Source organism: Ornithodoros turicata, chromosome 1 (genome assembly GCF_037126465.1).
Source record: "Ornithodoros turicata isolate Travis chromosome 1, ASM3712646v1, whole genome shotgun sequence".
Taxonomy (NCBI): Eukaryota; Metazoa; Arthropoda; class Arachnida; order Ixodida; family Argasidae; genus Ornithodoros; species Ornithodoros turicata.
In genome coordinates, this window is record NC_088201.1 from 80,146,662 (window position 1) to 80,170,279 (window position 23,618).

General features: G+C 45.0%; 1 protein-coding gene and 2 long non-coding RNA genes across 4 annotated transcripts in view; 2 read left to right on the top strand and 1 right to left on the bottom strand.

Annotated features, from left to right (window-relative positions):
* The first annotated feature begins 3,252 nt into the window (after positions 1 to 3,252).
* LOC135401445 (uncharacterized) lies at positions 3,253 to 4,005 on the top strand. Its single transcript, XR_010424820.1, has 3 exons — positions 3,253 to 3,290; positions 3,372 to 3,601; positions 3,678 to 4,005. It is a non-coding gene; the product is annotated as an uncharacterized LOC135401445 (long non-coding RNA).
* Positions 4,006 to 12,893: 8,888 nt separating this feature from the next.
* Positions 12,894 to 13,173, top strand: LOC135401450 (uncharacterized). The gene is made up of 3 exons (XR_010424821.1): positions 12,894 to 12,982; positions 13,038 to 13,061; positions 13,141 to 13,173. It is a non-coding gene; the product is annotated as an uncharacterized LOC135401450 (long non-coding RNA).
* Positions 13,174 to 21,352: 8,179 nt separating this feature from the next.
* The window catches only part of LOC135378431 (neprilysin-4-like), a 156,380-nt gene continuing 154,114 nt past the window's right edge, over positions 21,353 to 23,618 (bottom strand). For both annotated transcript variants that reach the window (XM_064611461.1, XM_064611460.1), the window contains exons 18-21: positions 23,313 to 23,378; positions 23,126 to 23,230; positions 21,659 to 21,735; positions 21,353 to 21,498 (exon numbers count right to left, since the gene is read on the bottom strand). In XM_064611461.1, coding sequence (XP_064467531.1) covers positions 21,399 to 21,498; positions 21,659 to 21,735; positions 23,126 to 23,230; positions 23,313 to 23,378 — 348 coding nt within the window. In that variant the 3' untranslated portion in view covers positions 21,353 to 21,398. The remainder of the gene's footprint in view (positions 21,499 to 21,658; positions 21,736 to 23,125; positions 23,231 to 23,312; positions 23,379 to 23,618) is intronic.

The following is a 23,618-nucleotide window of genomic DNA, read 5'->3' on the forward strand; positions in this document are numbered from 1 at the left end:
GAGATTTGGATATTCTGAGGTGATCGCATCACGAACCAAGAAGGACGTGCAAACAGGGGCTAAATGACGTTTCTCAGAAACAAAGGCCAGTCAAAGGCCCCAAACAAAGGCCAGCCAAATCAAACAGACAATTGTCTGTTTGATTTGGCAGTGTTCTCAAATAAATTTTGAACCATAGCAACGTAGGTATGTCACTCCTTCTGGATGGTGGAACAAACCACATGATGTGGCTTGTCCCCCAATTACACCCAGAGCATACTGGGCCAAAAGGGGAGGGGTACGACCCCAAAGATACGTCCTGTAATTGTCCGGAAAATGTCATGTCGGACGTTCTCGGGATTAAAAATAGAACGTCCGATGATGTTGCAATGAACGACCTAGGGACAGCCGAATGATAGTCTCTTGGACAAAACAGGATGTCACTGGGATATCCTGAAGTCCAGGGCATGATGTTATGTGGATGTCACAGGGATGTCTTTGTGTTGTCTGGGCCCAGTAAACCACCGATGTCCCATGGACGTCCTGAAAAGATCCCGATATCTCTTGCAATATCTCCATGTAGAACGGAACAGACACAACTACATCTCCAGATGTGCTTCCCTGCCGGAACGAGAAGACATAACATCATTGAATTGTCGCCACAATTCCAACGAGATCCAAAGACAAATCAGACAGTCAATTTGTTCATTATGTAGCCGTCAGGTACAAGTTCCTCACTGACAGAATCAGGGTTTTTGAAGAGAAGCTATACCTTCGCGACATCATGTTCCACTATGTTGTGTGGCGAAGACCGTACCCACGGAATAAAGAAGCAATTCAATGAATTGGCTTAATGGATATAAATGCTAAACGCTGATTTCCACTTGATTTAATGTAATCCAACATGTTTTGTACACACTGCACCAGTTCAAAGAATGCGAAACCAATTGAAGGAATTGGCCTAGAGTATCAATAAAACAACAACTTTATTTCTAAGGTTAATAATGAGGAGTTTCGTCGCTAGTGTGGATACCCGAGCCCACTGGCATAAAATGCGATGAAATGTGCCCCTTCACCATAAGGATCGAAGTCCTGACGTGTCTAAAAAGACCAAAAAAGCTCTCATCACAGAGTGTTGATGGGCTGGATTTCACCAGGGGCCAAGCAATTTTCATAGAGATAGAAAGGGTGAAATTCCAACTGACTAAGGATCTGAGAGAGCGCGGTTCGGGAAGGTTGGTAGCATGGACAAATAAGAAGAATGTGCCCAGGTCCCCTACGGCACCGTAGTGACATCATCGGTCAGAATAGATCAGATATGCATAGAGATTCCAACTGAGCACTGCACATGCCACTTGAGGTGGCGGTTCATACCGCGGCGTCTTTTAGCCGTCCAGTGATGGTTTAACCCCATCAGAGTGACATCGCGGTGTTTCGCGATGGGTTCCCGTGTCTAATATCTTGGCCTGCAGCGGCGATATCGGGATGCTGTTTCTTGTGACGAATTTCCCTTCCATCCCCCTACGCGTGCACCTTGCGGCTTGTGAGAAATCCTGGCGGTTGTCCAGATATTTGAAAATTCTAGGCAACCGTCGGTGCTTCTGACACCTTCAAAGTCTTGTAAATCCCGCCCGGGCTGTTGGCTCGAGACCAAAATTCAGGTCCGAACGGGCCTGGATTAGCTCTGTGATCGCGCAAATCACACAGGAACTGATCTGTAGTGGTTTCGAACTCGTAGGCGGAGACGCGTTAGTAAAATTCGTTTTTCCGAACTTCAGTGCCCTTGTTGGAAAGAAGTTCGCCTCGGACAGGGTTCATACTTGGAGAACTCACTGTTCTCGACGCGGAGCACGTGATAAAATTCACCGCGTCTCTCTAAATTTAGCAGTTCTCGAGTTAGAGGATTGCGCGTTCACACTCCTCCCAATACATGGGACCAGCGGCTTCCCCGCCCCCGCCCCAAAAAAAAAGCCTTCCCGTTGCTGCCACATGGTCATGTTTGCCTTCGTTATGAAGGTCTCAATGTGCTCTTTCCAACAGCGTTTGTCCCGCAGGCGCGCGATGTTCCGTTCTCTCGATATGGGCTTAAGAGCATGACGAGCTGCGAGGCTGGCTAGAGCCACCCTGAAACGCTTCCCACTTTTCGGTGTCGTAAGTCGATTACCCGATGTCCGATTTAGTCGAAATTTTGTGTGCGCGTGCTCTGTTCCCTGCTCTACAGCTTACCAATTGAGACCAGCCGTCGATTTCCAGTGGTTAAGACGTCATTCTCGAAATTCCTGACACCGACCACCGTTCACCGATTTTTGTCCCTGTCTTCAGGCTTAAAGCCCACGGCTGATCCGACTTCCTTTTAATGGGCACACGCACTCGACATGGGAAACGCGTAGAAACTTGCCGCATCTTTCTATCCCTCTCGGTTCTCGAGTTAGAACACCGTGGCAACGGCGGTTCTCTGATACATGGGCCTGGGGCATTTTTTTCGATATCGGGTTCTTGCTGGCGTAGGAAGGTGATTGAGATGTGTTTTTGAAGAGGAAAACGTCCTCTTTCCGATAGCGTTGGTCCCGTCTTCGCGCGACTTTCCGTTCCCTTGCTACATTCCGAGGAGCGCCTGGGCGCTGGGGCATGGCCTGGCGGGCAGGTGGCCTTCCTGCCGTTTCTGCGCTGCGGGCGGCGTCCATTTCGCTTGCAAGCTTCGTTGCGTTCGCACGCCTTTTTCTGGCTCCCGTTGTCTCGCGTTCCGTCGTTGCTCTGGTGCCCTGGACTGCTGTGAATGTGTTTTTATGCCCTACTAGTGTTGCCTGGGGGTGCTTTTATGTGTGCACCCTGGAAGATAGGTCCAGAAGCCTTGCGATTTCTTAGATTAAAGGTTAGTTCTATGTTTGTACGATTCGTGCAACTTTTGTTTGGTATCATTGCTAGCGTGTGGGTTCTATTACTTTATGCTAGCAGTGTGATTATTACCCTTTTGATTCCTATTACCCTATGCTTTATCTTTCAGCTAAGTGTACTCGTGACCCTGCCAGCACTTTTCAAGGTGAAGATGCAACATCGTCAGTGGCCCGTTACTAATGTCTAATCTATGAATTTCAGATACTTTCGACGTATTCATTGCGGTGAACAACGCGGTTGGGACAGCACACTCACGACGTGGGAAGGTCACAGAAATGTTCAAAGACATCAGGTAAGTTACGCTAAAGTGCGTTTCAGAGCTCTTCAGTGACTTGTGTTTACTGCGAAACAGATTGGGCATACGCTTCACCTTTGCAACTTCGTCATGTGCTCCACGGCTTTACGGCTGTGCCACTGTATGTAAAAAATGCTGAGTGGTTTTAATAAAGAATTTGCAGGGAAGTACAATGTGTCGCACCTTGTTGACTCTTTTACAGATGTGTGGAAACGTCGTAGCGGATGAATGTGAATTATGGATCTCCAAGTGGCGTCGCCCGCGTCATTTTCAAGATTTTACCCGTTTTGAAGGTACGTAGTGAATGTGCGAGGCATTCACGTTCCTACTACGTGGTTATCCATGCGTTTCCCGTCTTCGCAGGCAATAGGGCTGTTGATAGGGAGAATGCTAGGCTACTGCAGACTGCAACCATAGGCGCTGTGTCTAAAGGTGTGCGTATACGTCGATGCGTACTTCACAGTGACATTTTGCTGTAGCAGTGTTTTTGAAATTACATTTCTTGCAGGTTAAGCTCACATGACGCGGCAGGGAAGGGAGTCCGTGGCGAAAAGTGAATATAGCCGAAGTTGGATAGCGTTAATTTTTGCGCACGAAAGGCAAGCTGGACACATCGCAAATCTCCAGTTGTACGAAACACAGTGCAGCATGGTCGTCGGTTATGCCAGTGCTTCAACATATGTTTCAGCGTCGCACTTCGGACATTGCGGGCATATACCTTTAAGTTTTTCCCCTTGTGGACCGACGCTGTGTGTGTTCATGGACATCATGTTTTCAAAGACATGTAAGTTCTCAATAATAATGCGAAAAAAATGCTGGTCATGTTAGGCTGTGATATAATACCTGGTGAGGTAATACGATGCTATGACGCTCAGTTTCATACGAAATAAAGCGTTTGATCTAATGTTGCTTGTTTGTGCCACTGATACGCACTGCTGTGCGGTGTTGATGTAATGTTCAGAGAACGCCAGTAAGCCTGGCTAAGGCACGGGAAAAAGGTCCAGTAGAGGTCCGTAAAAGGTCGTCATTGACGTACTATGGACTTCCTTGGGACGTGCGCGGATGTTATTTTGGCAGTTCTGAGTACGTCCCAAGTATGTCAAAATTATGTTTCAGGATGTCCTCAGGATGTCTTCATCGTCCTGAGGGTAACATCATGTAGACGTCTTTGGGACATCGGTGGTTTACTGGGTAGTTGAGTTAGTGGGACGTCCCGTGGATGTGGAAAAAGCGGGACAAATGGCCATCCATTGGACGTACAAAACACGTCTATAGGCTCTGTGCGAACCTCCTTGGGATATCCGAATGTCACGCTCAGGATGTTACATGGACGTCACTGGGATGTAGGTGGTTTACTGGGAGATTCCACAGCGAGGCACTAGCACAGACATTCCCTAAATTAAAATAAGAACAATAAGCAAGTAGCAGACTTACTGTTCAAAGATCTCGGCAGCACACCAAAACAAATTTTTGGCAAAGGAAACAAGCACTGCAACCAGGGCAACAGAACTTGGTGAAAAAACAACCCATGGGTCACTATTTTATAGTAAATGTGGGCGGACCCGAAAATTGTATATAGAAAATCTCTAACCAATGGCATACTAAGAAAACCAATAGGCATCCTTTCCATCTCATTCTCTCCCAAATGGGCGATGGAAACAGACGAGTGCTATTCACTGTCCCTGGAGGACTATGAGTTTTACAACTTTTCTCCTCTCTTTCGAGTAACTTTGAGGAGATTTTTGTTTTAGATTACGAGTGTCTTCTGACAGGCGACTTGCCCATTGTGCAGACATTGAAGACACCACCCAAAAGTTTCTTTATACAAAATGGCGACCATCTGAGACAATGTCGCTGCGGGGGATTGATTTCAACGAAATCATCAGACTGGCTAGATCATAACATCAGGCCATATCTCGAATGCCATCCCAACTCGGATTGAGTATGAACTCGGCTGAGAGATTTCACTTGACTATACCGTGGATGATGTATAAGGACCTGATGAAATTAAACTCATACTTGGAATTGCAACGGACCTGAGAGTGACTTCACACTCATCTTGCGAGGTTTACCGTATCAACTCAAAACAAGACGCGGACAACTAAGGAAGAGACTACAAAAGTTTGTCGCCGTGAAATGTGACTTGTTAAGACGTTATCGTGATGGTGAACAGATTTCACTGACCTTATCAATGCCGGTTTGAGAAGACCAGTCCTTCGGAATTATTACATTTTCACATTCGCACTACATCGTCCAGCGAAAAGAAGACGGCTCTCGTAAGATAGTGAGTCTGGAGGACTATCTTCAAAGTGCTTGTACATTGAATAAATGAGAGAATTTTTTAAGTGAGGTATTCCTCTTCAGTCATTTTTATTACCTTGAGATCGTTGTCTACAAGGTTATTGTCAAATAATGATATAATGCTTTTGAGTGGATAATTCTTACAAAGACGAGAAGCAAATACGGAAACAAAGAGGCCGCAGTGGGAGCTGTAGAGACTCTGTACACACTTGTCACAATATTCGTCAACAGGTAGATCTAGCAGTTCCTCTTCAATTGGTGGTAGACCAAAGCTGTCGACATAGACGAATCTATCATTTCGATCCATCATGTACAACAACCAATGATCTCCCGGGCCATTTTGTGGATGCGTATTAATGACAATGAAGCCTGGAGTGGAGTGGAGAGTGGAGTGGAAGTGGAGAAACTCTGTCGACAGCGTAGGTTCCTCGATATAATCTCACAGTTTGAGGGTTCATTGAAAACAATAATTCAAGATCAAGAACGTCCATGATTTAATCCAAATGAACTGCAAGGTCAGCATTGACTGTCAATATCTTGGGGCTCTCACTTATAAGTATAACCAACACGGCGTGAGGCAATGGTTTTGCAAATTTAAGTTCAATTCTACAATTCCTCTTACGTATCAGATTAAAGTAGCCACCAACGGACTCGTCTGCACTGAGGTTCCAATGCAATATGAATGAATTAGTTTTATAATTCTGATAACGTAGCTCGACGCTTCTATCATTCAGTTGCGATAGGAAATCATAATAGCTTCCTCTGCATAGGTCATTGTCCCAATCGTATGAGACTTGTTTTCGATGTCCGTCAATTGTTAGTGTTACTGAACTCACATTGAAATGCTCAAAATTGAACGGACTCAGTTTGAAGTCACCCCGATAGGCGCCGGTTCGTGTCATAACCATTGAGATCCGATCTGAAATGCAATCGGTGTATTGATTGTCGAAAATTCCATCCACTGAGCCAGCAGTTAATGTCTTAATTTTGCTCTCTAAACCTCGCATAGTATAACATGCTGGATGTTTCTTCAGTATAGACTGGTGAGAGAGGAAAGTTGAGTTACTGACTTTGACTTTACTATCTGTCGCCACTTATTTCCGCTTTTCTCCCCCCCCCGGCTATTCTTTCAGGGTGGAAGACAGTGTCTTGCGACCTCCGGCGTCGATGCACTGGTTCTAGTGGCTTTTTTTTTTAAAGTGAACAACCCCGTGTCGCGACCTCCGCTGTCGATGCACCGCTTCTAAGGAGAAATGGAATCGTTTCGCGGTTCTTCCTTTTCGAAGCAGTTTTTTATCGCATCTTCCCATGACCTATGGCAACGAGTACAAAATCCGACCCCGTGTCGAGACCTCCGGCGTCGACGCACCGCTTCTAATGGTTTTCTTTCAAATTGGACAACTACGTGTCGCGACCTCCCGTGTCGATGCACCGGTTTTAATGTTTTTTTTTTAAGTGAACAACCCCATGTCGTGACCACCGGCGTCGATGCACCGCTTCTAAGGACTTTTTTTTTTAAGTGGACGGTCCTGTGTCGGGAACGCTTTGACTTATCCCGCTGCAATCAGTTATCTTGCCTTATTTCCCATTTTGCCCTATCTTGGACTGCTCATTTTTCCTATCCAGTCAGACAAACGGACACCAGCGTTGACGAAAATATTTATTCCTCACTCCAATTGGGTTGCTTGTCAAAGACGTCTTTTCTTCTTGTTTACCTCCGTCTACCGCCACCACCAGCGAAATCTTTTAAGACTTGCGCCTTAAGCTCGGATGCACTGCTTCTAATGGCTTCTTTCAAATGTTGTCCATCTGATAGTTTTTGTGCCAGGTTTTTTGCTGCATTCATTGCGGTCTTAGTAAGGTATGGATGTGCTCGTCGCAGAAGTGGTAATGCAAACTTGCGCAATGATTTAGAGAGTCCACTGCCTCTCTGAAACATTGGTCCCGAATACGGTGTAAGGTCACCAAATCCGTGACCATACTGGATTTCTGGGATTTCTTTAAGAAACATGTCTAAAGTGTAGAGCTAAAACTGTTTTGCCTGGACCTTTGAAGTGGAGAGGTTGACCAGAGTCGTCACACAACTTAATTGAAATGAAATTTATTTCATTATGCAACAGCTTAAAATATTGCATGTTTTGGAAGGCGTTATGAATGATATTGTCTTCCTTTGCAGAGTATGGGACTAATTTTATTATTGGAAACTTCTTTGCACCAAAGTATGATTATTCGATAACGTTGCAATAAACTATAAAATGATGGAATTATGGTGTAAGTCTGAGGAGCATGTTTCCACTTGTACTGCTTGCAAAAGTTGTAAGTGGTGCAAAACCCAACATATTAGAGATGTATTCGGATAGATGAATGGTAACACCATCCATTGGGTTGATAGTGCAGAGCTTTGTGTCATTACCCAAAGAACACTTTACTCCGGTAACACGGTCCTCAGGACGTCCCCACAGTGACATTGTGTCCTCGTCCTTCGAGGTTATCCTCAGGACGTCCCCACAGTGACATTGTGTCCTCGTCCTTCGAGGTTATCCTCAGGACGTTCAGAGGATAACACTCTTGGACTGTCAGTGAATAGTTATTCAGGCACGTCCTGTGCCCGTACCTGTGGGTAGCTAGCTGGACGAGAAATATTATTTTGTTTAGTTTACCTGTTCAGACTTTCTAAACACATTTGTTTTCTTTTTGGGCCGATCCTGGGACCTGATTGACATTTTTCTGAAATAAAGGGCGGTCCAGGGTAAAATTCTCTGCATCTAAAAAGGATGACTGTCTATGATAAATGGTGCGCATTACTCGTGTAATGGAGAGAAACGCGCGATTCTGTCGCACTGCTATCGACTTTCAAAGCTCCTACCTGAACGTCTCAAACCAAAAGGAGTAAGAAACACAGACTTTGCATTGATGTGGACCTAATACTTAAATCAATTCCTCTCTTTGAGTATTCTTTCTTTGCGTAATCGAAAGAAACATGGATAGCTCACCCTTCGTTTTGTGTCATAGGCTAGCAGGACTTTCGAATGTACGGAGGATGGCGTTATAAGCAATAAACAGTGTCTGTTTTGGCTTTGGACGAGAATTCTAGTACCTTTTGGAGTGGGTTTCTCGGACTTCGTGTCCCTGACAATATTTTTTGTGCGTCTTTTATATTTCTCTCTGCTTTCTCTTTAAACTGCTGCGCTCGTTGTCCGTTATGAATTGTACTAGAAACGAACAGCGAGATTGTATTGCGGAAGTTAATCAAGATGTATGGAAAAAGAGAAGTGACTGCGTCTGGTTTAGTATAAATTATACGCAGAAAAATGAGGTACAGGTGGGTGCAGTTTAAGTCGTCCTCACAAGGTCCTGCGAGTGTTCCAGGTTGACACCTTGAGGATGTGCAGGTGATATGACCGGGAGTCCCACTTTAATACGGAGGTAACACTGGGAGGACCAGTTGATAACTTCCTGAGGATGTCATCGTCGTCCGGGGTTGACATCCTGGGGACGATCGCAGGACCGCTCTGTGTTGTTGGGATACTATATGTGAGTAGAGCTTTGCCCTCTAATTGATTGTTGATTGTATGTAGCAGTAAGTTTGGAGTTTCATAATGATCTGGTGGAATAGTTATTCTTTTTGTAACATGTACTTCTTTCTCTATACTCAAGTCATAAGTGCGTTCAAACGGATCTCCATAGTAGTAGGCTGTATCATCTTTTATATTAAAATTATTTAATCTGAGGAGATTCTTGAGCTGTTCTGGAATAGCAAAGACACTGTGTAATGACTGTGACTATCTGTAACTATTCTCTCGGAATGTTACACTTGCTTGAATTTTGTGTGTTCTAAAAAAACGATTTCATGTGGTCTTGATAGAACAACCTGGAATTAATGCGATCAAGCCAGTTAAAGTAAGAATAGAAATTTCTTCTAGTATGCATAGCTGCGAAGCGAATTCCTCTCGAAGGAATGTGTCCTGACGAGGCACCTTAGAACCTATTATAGTATTGCCTTGAATGGATGACACTCCAATAGCGTCTTGTAAGTTTTCATCTATAAATTTAATTGACCGAATAGAACGTGGCAAACGGAATACATATCTCCCGTCAATATAATTGAAATAACTGTTCAAGTCTTCAAAAAGCTCTAGAAGGGCCATTTCTAGGGTTCTTTTAACAACGATAGTCTTGCGAACCTCTGCAAAGTCTTTGTAATCAACCTGCATGACACCGTCATCACTCCACGGTATATTGTAGATTACAGATAGATAGTTCTTGTAATCCAACTTCATACTTTCCACTCAGTTGTAGAGGTGCATTCAAAGCAACTGTAAAGTTGTCCAGTGTATTTGTTGGATATAATTCGGTACAGTCATTGGATAGGAGGTACATATAAAACTCAGAGCAGCCTGGCAACATCTTGCACTGGAACCCACGAATTAAATGAATCATCATATAACTAGCCCACTTCACTTTCTAATGAGTGACTCCATCAATTTTCTTACTAGATATAATTTTTTCAATTGGATATGGGTCATCAGCCTCTTTGATCATGCGTTGCAATTCATTTGCATAATATGTGCCCTCTTCTACACCATCTGGGCCTGCAATGTAAAAGACTGGGGGATCTGTTTTCTTATACCTCGCAATTGTGTCGATAACGTGAGACCAGTGTCCTGTGTACCCCTTGTCAAAGACTAATCAATTCAATAGAACATGAACTTGCTGGCCAATTTTGAATGGTATTGTGATGTCATCATCATCTTTTTGCTATTGAGTCTATTGAAGAGTTCAACCTCGTTACTTTCATTCACTTCATTCGGTGCCATTTTAATAGTTCTATGGTAAGAATTGTTATAGTCCTCTATAATCTTTGGAAGAATTTTAATGTATTTGTGATGTCTTTTACTACGGAAATAGCGGAACAGGCGACCTTTAATTGTCCTAATCGCTCTCTCAGCCAAACAAGATTTTTGGCCAGTTCTAGTCACATACATATGGATGCCATGACGCTTACACCAAGCCTGCACAACTTTGTTGAAGAACTCACGCCCTTGATCGACATGGATTACCCGGGGGTTTTTCCCCTATTTCGATATAGCTTCATAAATCCTTTCTTCACGTCTTCACCTCGTTTGGTCTTGAGAGGTGTGGCCATGACTTGCCTCGACAAACAGTCTATCACAAGCAGTATGTATGAGAATCCTTTATTGTATTTCTTGTATTGGATGAATGAAATGAGGTCTGCTTGATGTAGATCATTCAGGTGGAGTGAGATGACTTTCCTTCTCTTAAATCTTCGTCTTGCATCTTTGTGGAGAGTATAGATGTCGTCGCGTTGTAATTCTTGTAGTGCTTCTTTCCTTGTGATTTTCCATGCCTTTTGATAGCGTTTGACCCCTCCGAGCCCGCCGTCAGGTGATCTGTAGCTCATTCTTCTTCTGAGAAATATTCTTCGTCCGAAGATGAACTCAACTTTGTTCTTTGCGGCGACTTGTAGGTCTCCCACAATATTTTCTTCTTTGATTTTCTTTTCTGTCTGATTTTGTGTGATGGTAGAAGTTTTGACACCTTTAGAAACCAAGCGGGCCTCACTCGTTTATGACCGGATAGGTACAAGACCAATTCCATTATACTAGAGCCATGAATGGTTTTGTTGTTATGAATGATTTCTCCTTTTTCATTCCATGACAAACTCCTCGGTATCGCTGACACTATGCGCCTAACTTTTTTAATATTGATATTATCTGGTAGAGCATCATAATCGAATTTTCTGCTAATACTTTCATCCATTTGTAATGGTTTTATTATTGGCGGATCTGATTCTATTGTCGGTTTCAATTGATTTTTTATGGTGTAGTACATAGCTGTTAGCATACGCTTTACCTTTACATCTTCGCTTTCATTAGATTCCAAAATAGTGTCCACTGGATTTAATACCTCGATTTTTGTTGCCATTTTCAAACACCGGCTACCTTAGCTATAGCTCGCCCTGCTACACCACCTAATATACTAGTCAAGCCTGTCAGTAATAGTGGGAGTAATGGGACCAAACCTCCTCGTTGTCGATATAAAAACTTTTGTAGCTTCTTTGGTGATTTGTGCAATGTTTTATATGCGATGTATCGAATTGTAGCTTTATATTTCTTTAAATCTTTGTATAGTGTTGGTGACAGTTTAACATTACCATTCAATATATTCTTGCAAACTTCGGAAAGAGCTTCAATGCTGTGCGGAGGAGCCTCCATCAATATATTTTCCCGTTCTTTTGGAGTGCAGGTTGCAAGCACTTTAAGAAAAGTTAAATGGTGACGTAGACGTTTCATTTTGGTATGGAAACAAATTGTGCCTCGAGCTTGGTTATACCTGTTCGCAATCTTTTATCAGACTGGGTAAGTGGGTGTAAGTCAATCACTAGATAACCACATGGTTTCTCTGTTGCTTGTTCGAATGCATTCAGAAAGTATGGCAATCGCGATTTTCCGTAGATTTGTCGTCCTAGAAGTTCGAGTTGCGCACGAGATCTTAAATTATTGAATAATATTATATATGTGGTGTTGTGGGATAGAGTGTGGTAGTTTACATCGTTATGGAATAAGTATTGACAAAGAAAAATAATTTATGCATTCTTGTGATGGGACGCTCTCGTATAGAGGTGAACCATATGTATGTGGTGAAACATATATATGGTGTAACCATATATATGCATAACATTCTTTTCAGTCATGAGATCATCAACTATAATCAGTGTTGGTATGTTCTCATCCCATGTCGTTGGTAATTCTTTACTAAATGTAATTTCAGTGAATTCATTCTGCCAGCATGTTTACTAACATAAAATATTTGTTGTGGGATTACACTGAATACTGATAGATTTCTAAGGATGTTACGAACTAAGTAAGTTCTTCCTGACATGGAAGGTCCACATATAATAATTCGTGCAGGATGGATGAAAGAAAACGGTCTTACGTCGGACATTGTGTCGCAGAGGTAGAAGTGAAACTGATAATAAGATGCATTGAAAACTAGATTTATTACCATCCAGTGCTTCCCCAGCCATCGATTTGATCAAATTGACTTTTCGCAGGCTCTCGTTTGGCCCTGAGGAGACGTTCGTGAGACAAACGCGTCTGATAGCTTCAGCTTTTGCTTCATGAATTTCTTGTTTCAGACGCCATTTCCTATCTTCTGGAGACTCAACTTCCTCCTCTTCACATTTCTTTCCGAAACAGCGACGAAAGAGCTTCCGCATAATTATTTTGGGAGAGAGCTCCTGGTCTGGGGAACCAATGGGAAAATGAGGAGGTGGGCTCGCTCGAAAGGTAATAAACGGGAAAGAGTGGAGAGGAGGTTGTATGATAATGAGGATGCCCACGTTTAAAAGTTTCTTCCTCACTTGACTGACACACATTCCAAAAAATGTCCAACGAAAAGGGTAAGTTTTTGATTCGCAACGTAGTTCTTTTTTCTCATGGATATTGTCTTTTTCAGAACTCAGCTCGAGCCCATTATACTTTGAAAATGGTAATGAATTATAAAGAATATGAAAAAGGTGTTTAAATTTGATTTCTTGTTTTAGCTCCAGGGTCGCCGCCACCGATATGTATGTATTATTGTGTTGTGTATATAGTTGTTGTTGTGTAGTTGTGTGTGTATTATTAATTGATAATAGCTTTTTTCAGCTTACACGCCTGTACCAGGACCAACGCCTGAATGTGAGTAAAAGTTATAGCATAATTACAATAATAAATTATGTTCTCTTTCAGATCATTGGAGTCTGCCACCGCAACGTATGTATTAATGAAATGTATAAGTTGATATTAATTTAGATTCACTTACAGATTACTGGGGTCTGCCGCCACAGCATTGTATGTATTATTGAAATACAAGTGTGGTTTCGTATAATAACAATATCTACTTTTTCAGGTCAGTGCTGTGTCCAACGTGAGTTATCGTGTGGTAAGCAAATGTAACGACGTTAATTTTATGTTTTCTTTCAGGATTGGAAACAAAAGAGTTCATAAAAAGTGTAATTGTTAATACATTAAGAGAAATATTTAGAGAACAATAAGTGTATATATTCTTTATTATGTGTATTGTGTTTCTTCTGTTACAGGTCGTGAAGGTTTTTCGGCTGGGTTTTTTTCCTTCACCTGATTGGCATCACAATTGGCACAATTCCCAGCACAATCGGCTTTAATAAATATATCTCAACTTGATTGGCATTAATAAATATATTTTCACTTGTACTTTATGTGTATGACCCTTGTTTGCATGTCTCTGCATGTTATAAGCGCGCGGACAACCCTCCGCACGGGCGCCGCGCTGGGAAAATACGCTGAGGGCTCAGGGGCAGGGCCCAGGGGTCCATGTTTCTAACTGGACCCCATGGTGCCTGGACACCCCCTTCTACTACTTGCGTTGCTTCCGCTCGGTGTCTTAAAACCGCTCTGGGCCCCTAACCTTTGTTGGGGTTATTATCGTGCGGCAACCGCGACGTGTCTTCCAAGACAGAGCCGGAGGGACAAGACAGCAGTCAACTGACCTTTGGTTCGTCCAGCAAGAGAAGTGCGCGAGGACCGTGCTCGTCCTAGCTTACCTCGTGCTGCCTGGATCATTTAATTCTTAAGACGATAAACAGTAAGGAAGACAAAGAAAAAAACAAGTTCAGGATTTGCGCTGACGCGAAAGGAACAGTCCAACAACTGCCCTTATTAGCGGGTCCTTATACCTTTAACGTTGAACTTATTACAGCCTGATCGGCTCGGTTTTGGTGTGGGCTCTTTTGCATAGCAAAATTCGGCGATTCACATGTCAATGGTGAAAGGAACTGCGCACTGGCTGGCTTGACACGACAAAATAACTATTTATTCTTGCAATTCCCACTGCTGGCAAGTGCGCCAAGGCAGGAAAAGAGTGCCGTGCGCGGCAGGGGCGAGGCGAAGTGAGGTAGAAAGCGGGCGCATGGAGAGAGTGATGCTACTTTCAAATATGTAAGGGCTTGACTGGACCCGTGGTGCACTGCAATCGGGGACGAACGTCTATTTGAGGCTATTCTCGCAACCCGCAATGAGGGAGCGTAGCCTCTTAACGGGGTCAACTTAGAGATTTCGGCACTGACATCAGCGTTCATGATTGAAGTAAAATTAGTAAGACTTATTACATTCAAAATGGTTGAAAAACAGGAAGAGCCACAGAAGCTTGCCTGGCCCATGTATTGGGAAACATTTGATCTGGTTTCTAGTGAAGGTAGCAATCTGTAAGTTCAACGCATGACCTGTAATAGGACTCTAGCAAGTCGTCTACGTCGAACTTGAAGAAATGCCTTCAAGTAATTGACTTTTTAATTCTTAAACAGCGTTGATCACTACCTAAGAGCTATCGCTGCAAAGTCTCGCAGCACTCATCCACGAGGCGTGTATAAGCACATCCGTTTCTATTATTATTTCAATGTGATTTAGAATTTAGAACATATTTACAAATGTAACTTGTACACGTACCTAATAAGCTGATAGAAGCTCAGCTCTATGAGCTCTACTTGCTAATTTGGAAACTAACTGCGAAGTAATTGAGATACTCGAACAGTAACTTAACTAGGTACTATTCTTGAAGAGTAACTGTAACTAATCTACTTTATTTGTGCAGGAACTATAGCTGTAACTTAGTTACTTTTCTGAATGACTATTCCCAAGACTGAATAAAATGATTTCAGAAGCAAAGAAAAAGTTGTACCCCTGTCACACGGCAAACCGAATGACATTCCCAGCGAATGACAATCACATCTAATGTCATTTGTTTGTCTTACATCATGCTACACGAAGAAAGAATGTCATTCACAAATGATATCAGAGTCGATAATTAAGATACCGTGGCCGAACATTTGAACCGTTATACAGGTACAGCCGTCGCCACACTTAACCGTAACGCGCGATCGCGTGGCCCCACAGGCGTCAGCGCCGCCAGGCGTCGACACTGGGTTCGAGACACTGGATAGTTCCACACAAGCGCCCCCTCTCGACGGTGGCTTCGGATTCCCGCATGTTTCACGTACTGCCCTTACCGACTCTGGGCTAACGAGAGAATAAATTAAAAACTAAGAATGAGCCTCCAAAGACGTCACTAGATATGCCTTCAGCACCAAGGAAGGAGTCAAAGATTCAGGAGCGGTGATAACGGACAACAGCTGAAGCTTCGTTCGTCTCAAAAGAATGTTCATAGAATTATATCAAGCCCACTCACAACACTTATTTATTCCTCTTGTCGCGGCAAGGTAGAGTGCATCAGATAAGCGAGCATTTTTACATTCGCAATCGTTCGTGGCCGAAGCACCCCTTGGGTGAGGGCGCACAAACACAACATCACAAGGTGAGAGCATATCGAGCCATTGCCGAGCCACCGTCGAGAGGCGGCGCCTCTGTGCAATGATTCACATGTCTCGAACACACCGTCGAATGTTGGCCGCTTGGTGACTCTGGTAGCCACACAACCGGTTAAGTGTGGCGACGGCTGTACACTAGTTATATTTTTATTTCTTCTGCTCGAAACTAGCGAAACATTAGATTATTTCATAAAATCGTTGCCTTTTCAAAGACACCTAATTGGCTAAGCACCACGAGCAAAGACAACTAAGAAGCCAATCTGCACCGCACTTGGCAACGTGGCGACTAGGAGCGAGGGTAGTCCACCGAAAAACAGCGTTTAGCCTTCCTTCCTTCGTGTCAAAAGTTATCAAACTCGTGATAAAATATTGGAGTACAACTTTTCCTTCGTCTTTCATATCTTCGAACGGCATATCGTTGTTGTTTTTGCCACCTCTCTACTGCGAGAGTACGCTGTCAATGCGAGAGGGAAAAGCGAATGAGTTCCTCGAACTCATTCGCCTTCGAATTCGCAATTTCGAATATCATTCGCCTGTATTGCCATTTGATTTCACCATGTGACACGAAACGAATGTCATTCAATTCCATTATCATTCGCTGGGAATGGCATTCAATTTGCCGTGTGACAGGGGTATTAGTGGTTTATGGAAGTTTTTCGATAAAACGCTCGTCGTTATGGAAGAACAGAGGCACTGAGTGAAGAAAGCAAATGAAGATTTGTAGATCACGTGAAACACGAGTTGTGTTTTTCTGCTTGTGCTCTCGTTTTTAAACCTACAGTAAGTTTTGGGAAGATGAATTTGCAAAAAACGCGGTATGCTCTATGTCTTCTCGAGGCCCGGAGTCGTATTTAGATTTACTATAGAGCACAACGCAGCGAGGAAAAGGACGCAGCTAATTGGTGGTGAGTCAGGAGCTACACTCCAACAGAGCGGCTGTGTTTCTCTGCCGGCAAGCAGCTCTGTGCTTGGTGCTTGCTTGCTTGGGAAGGCAGCGCGCAGCGGCGCGTGGGCGATATATATGTACCTTGTGGTTCAAGAGAGACTCATCTCCGCTCTATTGCGGATCCACCGGTGTTAGTTCCCCTCTCTCGAACCCTCACGCGAACGAAATATGTCAGAACACCTAACTTAAGTGACCCTCGTGCCGGACTCTCACGCGAACGAAATATGTCAGAACACTTACCCTAACTGACCCTCGTGCGGGACTCTCACGCGAAAGAAATATGTCAGAACACCTACCCTAACTGACCCTCGTGCCGGACTCTCACGCCAAAGAAATATGTCAGAACACCTAACCTAACTGACCCTCGTGCCGGACTCTCACGCGAACGAAATATGTCAGAACACCTACCCTAAGTCCCTAACTGACCCTCGTGCGGGACTCTCACGCGAACAAAATATGTCAGAACACCTAACCTAACTGACCCTCGTGCCGGACTCTCACGCGAACGAAATATGTCAGAACACCTACCCTAACTGACCCTCGTGCCGGACTCACACGCGAACGAACTATGTCAGAACACCTAACCTAACTGACCCTCGTGCCGGACTCTCATGCGAACCAAATATGTTAGAACACCTACCCTAACTGACCCTCGTGCCGGACTCTCACGCGAACGAACTATGTCGGAACACCTAACCTAACTGACCCTCGTGCCGGACTCTCACGCGAACGAAATATGTCAGAACACCTACCCTAACTAACCCTCGTGCCGGACTCTCACGCGAACGAAATATGTCAGAACACTTACCCTAATTGACCCTCGTGCCGGACTCACGCGAACGAAATATGTCAGAACACCTACCCTAACTCACCCTCGTGCCGGACTCTCACGCGAAGAAATATGTCAGAACACCTAACCTAACTGACCCTCGTGACGGACTCTCACGCGAACGAAATATGTCAGAACACCTACCCTAACTAACCCTCGTGCCGGACTCTCACGCGAACGAAATATGTCAGAACACTTACCCTAATTGACCCTCGTGCCGGACTCTCACGCGAACGAAATATGTCAGAACACATACCCTAACTCACCCTCGTGCCGGACTCTCACGCGAAGAAATATGTCAGAACACCTACCCTAACTCACCCTCGTGCCGGACTCTCACGCGAAAGAACTATGTCAGAACACCTAACCTAACTGATCCTCGTGCCGGACTCTCACGCGAACGAAATATGTCAGAACACCTACCCTAACTGACCCTCGTGCCGGACTCTCACGCGAAAGAAATATGACAGAACACCTAACCTAACTGACCCTCGTGCCGGACTCTCACGCGAACGAAATATGTCAGAACACTTACCCTAGTTGACCCTCGTGCCGGACTCACGCGAACGAAATATGTCAGAACACCTACCCTAAGTCAACCTCGTGCCGGACTCTCACGCGAAAGAACTATGTCAGAACACCTAACCTAACTGATCCTCGTGACAGACTCACGCGAACGAACTATGTCAAAACACCTACCCTAACTGACCCTCGTGCTGGACTCTCACGCGAAAGAAATATGTCAGAACACCTACCCTAATTGACCCGCGTGCCTGACTCTCACGCGAAGAAATATGTCAGAACACCTAACCTAACTGACCCTCGTGCCGGACTCTCACGCGAACGAAATATGTCAGAACACCTAACCTAACTGACCCTCGTGCCGGACTCTCACGCGAACGAAATATGTCAGAACACCTACCCTAACTAACCCTCGTGCCGGACTCTCACGCGAACGAAATATGTCAGAACACTTACCCTAATTGACCCTCGTGCCGGACTCACGCGAACGAAATATGTCAGAACACCTACCCTAACTCACCCTCGTGCCGGACTCTCACGCGAAGAAATATGTCAGAACACCTAACCTAACTGACCCTCGTGACGGACTCTCACGCGAACGAAATATGTCAGAACACCTACCCTAACTAACCCTCGTGCCGGACTCTCACGCGAACGAAATATGTCAGAACACTTACCCTAATTGACCCTCGTGCCGGACTCTCACGCGAACGAAATATGTCAGAACACATACCCTAACTCACCCTCGTGCCGGACTCTCACGCGAAGAAATATGTCAGAACACCTACCCTAACTCACCCTCGTGCCGGACTCTCACGCGAAAGAACTATGTCAGAACACCTAACCTAACTGATCCTCGTGCCGGACTCTCACGCGAACGAAATATGTCAGAACACCTACCCTAACTGACCCTCGTGCCGGACTCTCACGCGAAAGAAATATGACAGAACACCTAACCTAACTGACCCTCGTGCCGGACTCTCACGCGAACGAAATATGTCAGAACACTTACCCTAGTTGACCCTCGTGCCGGACTCACGCGAACGAAATATGTCAGAACACCTACCCTAAGTCAACCTCGTGCCGGACTCTCACGCGAAAGAACTATGTCAGAACACCTAACCTAACTGATCCTCGTGACAGACTCACGCGAACGAACTATGTCAAAACACCTACCCTAACTGACCCTCGTGCTGGACTCTCACGCGAAAGAAATATGTCAGAACACCTACCCTAATTGACCCGCGTGCCTGACTCTCACGCGAAGAAATATGTCAGAACACCTAACCTAACTGACCCTCGTGCCGGACTCTCACGCGAACGAAATATGTCAGAACACCTAACCTAACTGACCCTCGTGCCGGGCTCTCAGCGCGCCCGCCACAACAATCGTGCCCAAATGTGTGTGAGTACACGTGTGAAGTCCAGACCCATTACACGAAATAAGCATCATCACATATAAAAAAGTGATAGTTCTCACATGACAACACCATGATATCCCAAACCCAATGAGAAAAAAAAGTGACACGAAAATTCAGCTGTCCAGTCTCGTGAAATATGTTCGCGTACATGCCCGACCATGACCGGCGTTGTCAAGCCCGTACCCGGTTCGGGCACAGTGGCTGAAACCCGAGCAAGGCCCAGGCCCGCATAAAATATGCAAAGGCCAGGCTCGGGCTTTCGGGTAAGCCCGGGCCCGTGCAGTGCTCTAAGCCTCGCCGCCCTCGGTGGCTCAGTTGGTAGCGTGCCCGCCTGCTGATGCCAAGATAGCGGGTTCAAACCCGCCCGAGGACGGTTGCAACCTCGCGGAAGGATGCAAGTTGCTCAGACACGCCGTCTTCCACCAGGAACGTTAAATGTGGTGCGCCGTGTGTTGAGATTTCGACGCATGTTTTAGAACCCTCAGGTGGGCAAAATTAATCCACAGACGCGACTACTGTGCCGTCGATCGTGATCGCAGTTGTGTGACGACGTAAATCCACAAATTAATATTCGTGTAGCTTCATGAAGTTCTGTGCTGTGAATCGAGCTGACCTCGCCTTTCGCATATTTGATCGGTATTGACCTCTTTCATGAAGGCTACGTCGCTTTTTGGAACACCCGCAAAATCATTGGCGTCACGATCACGCGAGTTGGTACGGACGGTAGATGAGAATTCCAAGCACGGGGGGACGGTTTGCACAGAATTGGGGGTCATTATTGCATTTACGTCGTAACAGCTGTACGTATCATTACTGATATGTTTGTAAAGCTGAAATTGCGAGGTCCCCCTTGGAGGGGGTGCATAGGTAAAAAAGTTAGGGGGTGTCGCCAAATATTTGGTGAGGGGGGTGTTCGGGGGTGTAGGGTGTCTGGCTAAATCACTGTGGTAGATAATATATCTGCCTTTATGAACTACTAAAATTTCAGCGTCCACAGTGAAGGAATTAACAATCAGAAATATTCACAGAGTTGATACGGATTTGTGCTTGTATATCAATACCGCATACGGCATTAACGCGCGCGGCTTAATATAGGTTCACAGGGTTACATCGATTGGTAATGAAGCCATTTTTACATATTTACTGAGACAAGTGGGCGTTCTCAGACGTCCCCTGTGAGAGGAGAATGCTAATGCTGAGCGTGGATGGCCTCAGAAACGGAGTAAAGTGGAGTCTTTGTCTGAAGTTAACCAAAAATGCCGTACGCTACCACAGCGAACCAACAAGAAATTTAGATTGAAACAGAAGCTGGTGCTGTGTTCGTCTGTTTATGTCCCAGCCTCAGAACGCTTACTTTCCATCGTTCCAGCGTCAAGTCGGAAGCCACCGATATTTCCAACAAATACTGTTTCTAATGGGTAGAAGAAGAAATAGAGCAGTCTCGACAGGAATTATGAGCGATTCCTGATCCGGCACTTCTGCTTCAATCTACATTCACTGGATCGTTGGATTTTCTAATGGTCAATTTAGTTTTCCATCATCGCTCTGGCCTTTGCTGATCCAAAAATGTATTCCACGCATTACGATTTTCTCAGCTGTTACCGAAGCACCCCCGTCTTCCTTTCTGTTCTATTTTATCGTTTAGGACGCAACAACCATCAAATTGTTCAGACAGTTGATGGGATGAGGAAGGAGATGAGCATACCTCCCATCCATTTGATTGCTATAGTCATTCGGTTTAAATACCGCGTCTTCCTCATTTGTTCCATTAAGTGTCAAGAAAAATACAAAGCCCACGTTAGACCTGCATTAGCAGGGTGTCGCACGGAGCAACAACTTTTATTTCACCACACTCTACATTTCTTTTGTGGATTCATTGGCGCATTTTCTTCGCATTTAAACGCTCTGGAAAATTCGGGCATATTGCTCATAGGAACGATGATCCTGAAAAAGAAGGCACACATCCTGCGGTTATCGAACTCCCCAAGCAGACAATATATGACGAATATATAGAGATATCGGAGATGTATAGCGAGATATCAGATAGACAATTGTAAGCGACTTGTAACCGTCACTAATGACGACCTGTGCTCCGGAAATTCACCTGTATTTCGGAGGGGAGTGTGTGTCGTACTGAATCATTTGTCGCAGTGCTTGCTCGCGTATGTTGGTACACCATACCTGAAAGATAATACTTCACCTTTAATGCTGCGCAGCTATTTCACTACTATGTCACTACTACTAAAGCGTCACACTTCCCTGCACTATGCTAAAGAAGCCCAATCAAGGTAGGTCGAAACGGCCGTCCGCAGCGAGGATACGGACACGCTTGATAAACACAAACAACAACAACTTTATTTCAGGATAATGGGTGGGAAGTTTCATCGCCGGGGGCGATACTCTACCCCATTGCAGGAGGGGAAGCAGGGAATGAAGGAATGGGTCCCGTTACAATGCGAATCGAAGCCCTGTGACGTCCACAAAGGCGAAGAGAGCCTTGAGGACAGAGCGTTGGTGCTGGATGCGGCCAGGGGCCAAGCAATTTGGTGAGGGAGAGGGGACGGGAGTCCAGCTCGTGGAGGGAGGCGAATAAGAACGTTCAGTACTGTAATACCGCTGTTATACTCTTGTTACACGGGCAGTCTTCGACGACTGTTGAATCCAACTGCCTTGAAAAACGCGCGCAGCGCCATCAAGCGTGTAATGTGTCAACTTCTAAAAGGGTATTGAATCGAATGCTGCTTGACAGGTTGACACGATAAGCTCTTGCTGGCGCTACGTGCGTTTTTCAACGCAGTTGGTGTCAACGGTCGTTGAAGGCTGCCCATGTAACGGGGGTATTACACGGGCAGCCTTCGACGGCCGTTGAAACCAACTGCCTTGAAAAACGCGCGTAGCACCATCAAGCGTGTAATGTGTCAACTTCTAAAAGGGTATTGAATCGAATGCTGCTTGACAGGTTGACACGATAAGCTCTTGCTGGCGCTACGTGCGTTTTTCAATGCAGTTGGTGTCAACGGTCGTTGAACGCTGCCCATGTAACGGGGGTATTACACGGGCAGCCTTCGACGACCGTTGAAACCAACTGCCATGAAAAACGCACGTAGCGCAGGCAGGAGCCTACCGTGTCAACCTGTCAATCAGCATTCGATTCAGTGCCCCATTTAGAAGTTCCCACATTACACGCTTGATGGCGCTACGCGCGTTTTTCAAGGGAGTTGGTTTCAACTGTCGTTGAAGGCTGCCCGTGTAACAAGACTGTAACAGCGGTATTACACTACTGAACGTTCTTATTCGTTCGGAATTTCAGATGTCTCTAATTGAGTAGCAGTTCAGCCATGGTGGTGTGTGAGGCAGCAATACTCGCGCTGTTCTTTAGAACCTGCGGGACGTGTTTCCCGCCGAACAAAACAGCGACCTTGAGTAAGGCCGACGGCTGTGTAGGCATGTTCGGTGGAGTCCTGTGAACTTCTATCCTAAGCACAACCTTTCGCTTTGTTGCGCTGGGACAGACGCCCAATACGTACGTGCGCGTGCTCACTTATAAGCTATCTTCTTCAATCATACTTACCACGGCGTTTGAGATGAAAAGCATTTGGTTATTACTGATATGTTCGAGGCCAGGAAGAGCTAAATCTGGATATTGTGTGCTGTTTTTGGCGAGAGTTTTATAGGCCTGAAGAGAGAAATAGAAGTGAATACAAACAGTTATCATCTTGACCTCCTCGTACAGCCTTATTTAATGAAAAATATCTTACAAGATATGCTCCAAGTAGTCCACCATTATCTGCAATGTTTTCTCCTTGACTGTTAATGCCGTTTAGCTGGAATTAAAAAAAAGTGTTTACACGCAAGCTTGACATCAGAATACTCAAGATGTCGCCAAGCGTTGCTTCCGAAGGTTGCGTGACGCCCCCGCGTCAACGAACCTTATTTCTATTATCGATGTGGAACAGCATGCTGTGAGGTGACACAGACCCGTTATGTGCAGGTACATAACGCCGATGCGTTTCATGGTTTTGGCAAAAGGAGCTATGATGTGTTATGGATAAATTGAGAGCATA